Source organism: Sinocyclocheilus grahami, unplaced genomic scaffold (genome assembly GCF_001515645.1).
Source record: "Sinocyclocheilus grahami isolate Dianchi unplaced genomic scaffold, SAMN03320097.WGS_v1.1 scaffold290.1, whole genome shotgun sequence".
Classification (NCBI taxonomy): Eukaryota; Metazoa; Chordata; class Actinopteri; order Cypriniformes; family Cyprinidae; genus Sinocyclocheilus; species Sinocyclocheilus grahami.
The window spans coordinates 1340918-1347853 of NW_015505469.1; the positions used below are offsets into that span (position 1 = coordinate 1340918).

Genomic DNA, 6936 nt, shown 5'->3' on the forward strand with positions numbered 1-6936 from the left:
GGTGGATTTGGGGTATATATTCGGGCGGACCATGTGATTTTCACACAGAATCTCTCTCTCTCTCTCTCTCTCTCTCTCTCTCTCTCTCTCTCTCTCTCTCTCTCTCTCTCTCTCTCTGTAGTTGTGGTCAGGAAGATCCCACTTACTCCGCTCTGTGGGGGGATAACAAGGCCTTTGATGAGGTCATCATTTCTCCAGCCATGCTGAATGAACACCTGCCTCATGTGGTGATGGATGGCCTCAACAAGGTGTGTGCCTGTGTGTGTGTGTGTGCATTTGTGTGCACGCTTTTCTGTCTAACACTTGCCAAATGCAACGTCAGTGACTGGGTAGCTAATGAAATGCCATTCTGGGCAAATCTGAGTAACATCGAATCCAGCATATATAAATGTAATAATAATATTAACTAAGTAAAATAGTAAACTTTCCAAAAGAACTGGAGAATAAATGAAATAATAAAATAAATGCAATAATTTTGCATTATAAATACATTGTCATTTTGATACACTTGTATTAAGTTTAATTAGACTATTTTTGCGATCCTGGCTTCACTCTTGACTTTTATATGATTATGAGAGCGTTAAGACGAGGATATTTTAATAATGCTTCTGATTAAACTTTAATGACAAAATTTAAGTTGGCAAGTTTGATTAATTTCTTTAAAGCAGTTCAGACTGTCCATTTCAGTCAATTGATTCAAAAATCAAAACGATGATACATTTGCATCATCACTCAAAAAACAAGTCTCTGTGTGGTTAAAAATGTTTTTATGAAAAAATACACAAGTGGAAAACGTTGCTGAATATTTTACACTAGATTTGTGCTGAATTTAAATATTTTGATAGATATCTCAAAGGTTGCAAAATCGTAAAATATAGTGTTTATGCTGTAAATAGTGTTGATACTATTTAGTAAAATATTAAATTATATTAATTTAAATTATGTGATTTTCAGCAGCCATTACTCAAGTCTTCAGTCTCACTTGATCCTTCAGAAATCATTGTCACTTTTGATCAGTTTAATGCATCTTTACCGGATAAAAGCGTTAGTCTAAATTGCCCAGCAGCCCTGTAAAATAACATGTAACATAAGGTAAGTTCCACTGGATTCTGGTGTTCCCAGATCTGCTTTTGTTAATGGAATGGGTTTGGGGTCAGTGAAACAGTTGCTTATAAGGCTTTTGGGCTGCAATGGACTCCACTGTTGCAGATCTGTGTCAGCATCTTAGCCAAAGTGTGTCCTCTGTCTGTTTTTGCTGGACATAAAGGTCTGTCTTTGTTTTTGTCCCCTGAAACCGGAATTCCACGAGCATAAAGCATTTCTTGCATGGCTGTTTCTTCTTCTTATTGCTATTACTGTTGCTCATATATAAGGTTAGGGGTTTGTTCAGAGCCCTAAACCTAAGTATGAAACTTTGGGTGTGCAACTTGTCCTGCTGCATATATAATGGAATGATAAATCTAGTTGCTCTTAAACTGGGCTGTCATACTGTCTTGTTTTATTTTCTTCTGAAAGCATGTTCGATTGTTCACATGTCTGTTGTATGGTAATGTGTTGGTTTGTCTTCACAGGTGCTGGAAAACCCATATTTAATTTCAGAACTGATTGCTGCACAGGTTGGAAGCCAGAGAACTTGCATCCAAGCATGTGTTTCTGTCCCTAACGCACTTCCAGATCCCTCGCTAACTCTCTGTTCAGATGAATGTTTTATGGTTCCAGATACATGCTCTGCTTCTCGAACTCCCAGTGAAATGGTTTCTGTCCAACCACGAGGTTCAGACGCTCACATGAACGGTTTATCGCTCGATAATACTGTCAGTCTTCAAGCAGCTTCCAAGTCAAACTCTCAAAACACTATGACAGAAACTCTCACCCCGTAATGTCTGTTACTGTAGATACATCTTCTATTGAGTTAGATATAAAGCCAGGAGACCATTTCTGTGCCCTTCAACAACCATCAACATGTCCATCTCCGTCTGAATCCCCAATGGTTGCATGTGCTCCCCAAAACATTGAACATTTTATTGACCTCTACAAAGTTGGACTTGCCAACATTAGAAATGCCCTCATCTGTCCAACACTCAACCATCAACTTTAACAGCTCTTTATCTTCCAAAATGACTAATTCCTCCTCTGATGTGTCCACTTCTGAGTCCCGCTCTCAATTCCAGAAGACAACTTCCCAAACTCCATTTCCAAACACATCAGATTCCTCTTCTCCCCCAGAGTTCCTGTTGAAAACCAGCATAAATCCAGACTTTTCAGAGATCCCCTCAACTGGAGTAATGTCTAAAGACACATTAGCTGAACTCTCAATGGAGAACAGTTCTACAAAATCCTCAGTCTTTGATAACACACCTTTAACTTCTCCTCAGGCTAGATTGAGTTCCTCGACTGCCCAATCTGAAGAGACCAATTTTAGTGGCACATGTTATATCTCAAGCCTCTGATATACACTACTGATCAAAAGTCTGGGGTCAGTAAAATATATATGTTATAAAGATATTAAGAATTTTATTCAACAAGGATGCATTAAATTGATCAGAAGTGACAGTAAAGACATTTATAAAGTTACACAAATTCTATTTCTAATAAAGCTGTTCTTTTGAACTTAATATTCATCAAATAATTCTGAAAAAATGCATCACATTTTTCCACATAAATATTAAGCAGGACAACTGTTTTAAACATTGATAATAATAAGAGACGCAAATTAAAATGTTAGAATGATTACTGAAGGAAAATTAAAATGTAAAATATATTCTAATAGAAAGCATTCAATTGTAATAACACAACTTTCACAAATTGTTACTGTATTTTTGATTAAATAAATGCAAACTTGGTGAACATAAAAGACTTATTTCAGATGCATCAAAAAAATATTACCGACCACAAACTTTTGTTTATGTGTGTTACACAATGTACAGTCCAACCAAATGCATGTGCCTTCTTCCTTTGCAGCTAATAATCTCTGTTCCTCGCTGCCAGAAACATCCATCAGCTCGAGCTTTGGGCATCTGTGGTGTCATTCTCTTCCTTTCTGCAGGTTCCTGGTCTCTCTATCAGTTCCTCTTAACTTCCTGTTTTGGTGTCTGGTTTATGCTTTAGCAGTTTGCAGCAGGATTTTCATTGCAGCTTCTCTCCCTCTCTGTGTGCCTTGAGTTTGTCACCTGGTCTTTTACCCTTGGAGGTGGATTTAGGCCTGTGGTGGTTCTTGCGGTGGGCATCAGCGTTTGTTTACGCTGCTTGTTGGTGGTGGTAGTTCTGCCTCAGAGGGTATATTTAAAGGAACAGCGAACACTGTGTCATCATTGTTACAACATGTATAACCAGGATAAATATCTCCTTTTGTGTTATATAGAGGAATGTAGAATTTTTTTTGCTTTAATATTGCAGAAAAATCTGTGAAATTCTGCAGAAAATTAGCAAAATGGACTAAAAATCATCTTTACTCACTAATCTGTTGACCTAACATGCAGTTTACTGTTCATTCAAGATGCTTTTATTTACTTTTATAATTTTTAGAAAAAAATGTATGCTTAATCCAACAACTATTTTTTATGGAAGCCCGGAATTAAAAAAAAGGTTATTGCGACTTTTTATCTCACAATAAACTTTTTTCACAGAATTGCGTGATATATCAGAATTGCGACTTTATCTCAATTGCAATTCTGACTTTTTTTCTCGCAATTGCGAGTTTATATCTTGAGAAATAAAGTCAGAATTGCGAGTTTATATCACAAAATTATGAGAAATTGCCACACATCACCGCAGAAACAGTAGTGTCCGGTGAGTCACGAGATCCAATCAGAGTTTGAAACAAGCTGACTGACCAATCAGAACATACCAATGAGTGATCAATGTTGCAGATTTTCTTTAGGTGTTTTTAAGCATTTCTTATTATCGTTTGATTTTAACTCTATTGCCTGTCCTTCTCACTCATGCCGACTGCAGAGGTACAGTGTATGGTACTATACAGTTCCCCCCTCGTCCTCTCTGGTTCAGTAGAAAAGAACAGCCTAGACGTTAGTCACGTTAGTGTTGCCTAACCATAAACCTCCCTTTTCTTTCCCCTCTTTCTAATTTTTTCCTTATCTTCCCTGTTCTCTGCTTTATTTTTTATTTAATATGTTGAATGTTTTTTTGTTTTTACCCTTACTTTATTACATATTATTTGTCATCTTATATCATTTATTTAAATATATATATATGCATATAAAATTGATGCGATGCATCTTGCATAACTTCTTAAAATAATTTTAATAATTTTTTTCCTTTTCTCTTCCATTAAACTTTGTATTTTTTCTGCATTTTATGGCATTATTTTGCTTTTTTTTATTTTTTTATATCCTGCATTTTATGGCATTTGTTTTTTTAAATATCCAATTTTTTCCCTTGCAAACAATTTTTAATTCCCTAATTTTATTGTTATCATCCTTCTCTTTTCCCCCTCCATGCTGTCTGTCTCTCTGGTCTTTGTTTATTTTCTCCATATGTTACTCTACTCCTGTGCCCACTTCCTGTCCTGTCCTGCTGTAGTTCTTGTGCTCGCTCTGAGATCTCACTGGACGGTTTCTCGGAGTGTCCGCCTCCTCCTGTGCCTGTGGTGCTCACCGGCGCCCGTGAGCGATTGGCTGTGGAGCTGCGGGAGCGAAAAGCCCCCTTGGCCATCATGGAAAGTCTTTCTGATGCCGAATCCGTCTACAGCTTGGACTCCCGACGATCATCTGCCGCCCTGAGAGGCTCGCCCTGTTTGGGGAGTCTACCTTTCCCTTTGGACGCCACCATCCCAGAAGAGAATCCTTCGCTGAGTTCCCGTACGGAGCTGCTGGCCGCAGACGGCTTGGACCGTGAACTGGGCGAGGCCGGCCCGTACTGCCCTACTCCTCCAGAACTGGAAGTATCTTCCAACGACGCCCATCATCTCAACTTCTCTCCGCTCTCGCTTGGACAAACTATTGTAGGTCAGCCGGCCAGCCAAGGCAAGAACTCCCGGCGGTCTTCAGGAACACCTGTGGCTTGCCAGCCATCAGCTATTCCTAACAGTCAAGAATCCTGCCCAGTAGCATCCCGGACTGGTTCTATGCCAGAAACTCCCAAGGATAGAGAGTTTGAAGAGGGAGAAGTTGAGAGTGTCCGTTCCGAGACTCTTCCACCAGTTCCTCCGCTGTCCAACGGCACTCCCAGTCAGGCGGTCCTAGAGTTTGCCCAGTACCTGGACTCTCTATTTAGGCTGGATGGCAGCAGCTCTCCACCTCTTGAGCTGTCCGATGCAGAATCCGAGTCTGGACGGGGATCGTATAGCCAGGCTGAGGGACAAAATGCAGACAAGGACAGGCAGCTACTGGCTAGAGCCACTCTAGAGCCCAACTTGGTTCCCAAGCCGCCTCGCACGTTTGCCGGCTCAGCCGACCCTTCCTCTGGCATCTCGCTTTCTCCATCCTTCCCGCTTTCGTCTTCTGGAGAACTCAACGATTTCTCTCCTCCTGACGGAGTGCTACCCCCCAACCATACATCTGCGCTACGAACTTCCGCTGCTAGTCCCAACCCTAAGGAAACTGTGTTGCCATCTATGGTGTAGTGGCCCACTTTCATCTATTTATTTAACCCTACGGTTTCCTTTCTCCTTCTGAACCGATCGTAGAAACGTGCATGCGTAGCACCGCGGCCAGTCCTTCCAGACTTCTGGACCGTTAAGGATTCATCAAGAACAGAAGACCTCATTTTGTACTATTGTAAGACATGTCTGAATGCATTGTGTCTTGTGCATCACCGTTATGAAGTGTCCTAATCGCTACCTGCAACACACGAGGTGCTGAGGGGCTCCTTCGAACACTGAAGATGTTGCTAGCATATCGAGAAGCTTGCACAAATGACCCTACGTTCACATTGAATCTAATGTTACGGTTATGTTTACATTGACACCACAGACACCAAGCTTTCACAAATGTTGGCAGTTTCATGTAAGGGAAAGGCTGGGATAGGAAAGAGGGAACTTAATTGAGTTATGGGGAGGGGCGCACACAACAAGGAGTGGGGTACATTTCCTCTGGACCTTGAAGAATGAAGAATGGGACAAAGACGTCTCAGGCTAAGGATAGTAAATTGCAGATTTTTTTGGATTGTACTTTTTCATTTTTTTTATTGAAGATTGTGTGGAATGTCCTGCTGAGTATGTGTAATTGGTGGCACTGACGGTTGGTGGACATCTATGAGTTCTCGATGTGCATGAGAAAATACTGTATGCTCGTGTAAAACGTTTCGTTTTGCTAACTTTTGTCATCTCTTATTTATATAAATCCACTTGAATTTACGCATGCAAGTTTTCTATCATTTCTTTTTCCACCGATTGCCAAAAAAGCCAACTTCATACAAGTCAAATGTTTGAACTCTGAAATTAATATATAATGATAATTACTGTTATTAGGGCTGTGCAATTAATCGCATGCGATTGTCATGCGCATCTAGTCAGAAAAAGCTGGTTCCATGATTAGTAGTAAATCTCCATCACCTGCTTTCAGATGGAGCGGCATTTACTACACAGAGCCGTAGTACGACTAGTAGAATTTACTACTAATCATGGAACCAGCTTTTTCTGACTAGATGCGCATGACAATCGCATGCGATTAATTGCACAGCCCTAACTGTTATTATTATTTATTTTTACAAACCCCTGCCCATAAATGCGAACGACATCAGGAAGAGTTGTTGAATGGTACGAGACGTGCACCAGTCACAAAATGCGCCCTTTAAATGGCTCGCCTGAATCTGCGATGTCTTTTACGCGGCACGAGACGCGTCCATCGCGAAAAGTCTCTTTCGGTATGGGTATAGCGTGCAATCAGTAGCAAAATAAGCATAGAGAGATTTCTTCTCATCTGCTTTTTTTAAAAAACATTTCTACTGTTGTTGCTTTAAAACAATAAATAGTGGTTT

General features: G+C 40.3%; 1 protein-coding gene across 1 annotated transcript in view; it reads left to right on the forward strand.

Annotated features, from left to right (window-relative positions):
• Window positions 1–6428, forward strand: part of LOC107600737 (sn1-specific diacylglycerol lipase alpha-like) — a 57362-nt gene extending 50934 nt beyond the window's left edge. The window contains exons 19-23 of the mRNA XM_016292695.1: window positions 122–248; window positions 1572–1878; window positions 2154–2282; window positions 3753–3789; window positions 4540–6428. Coding sequence (XP_016148181.1) covers window positions 122–248; window positions 1572–1878; window positions 2154–2282; window positions 3753–3789; window positions 4540–5581 — 1642 coding nt within the window. The 3' untranslated portion in view covers window positions 5582–6428. The remainder of the gene's footprint in view (window positions 1–121; window positions 249–1571; window positions 1879–2153; window positions 2283–3752; window positions 3790–4539) is intronic.
• The last annotated feature ends 508 nt before the right edge of the window (window positions 6429–6936 follow it).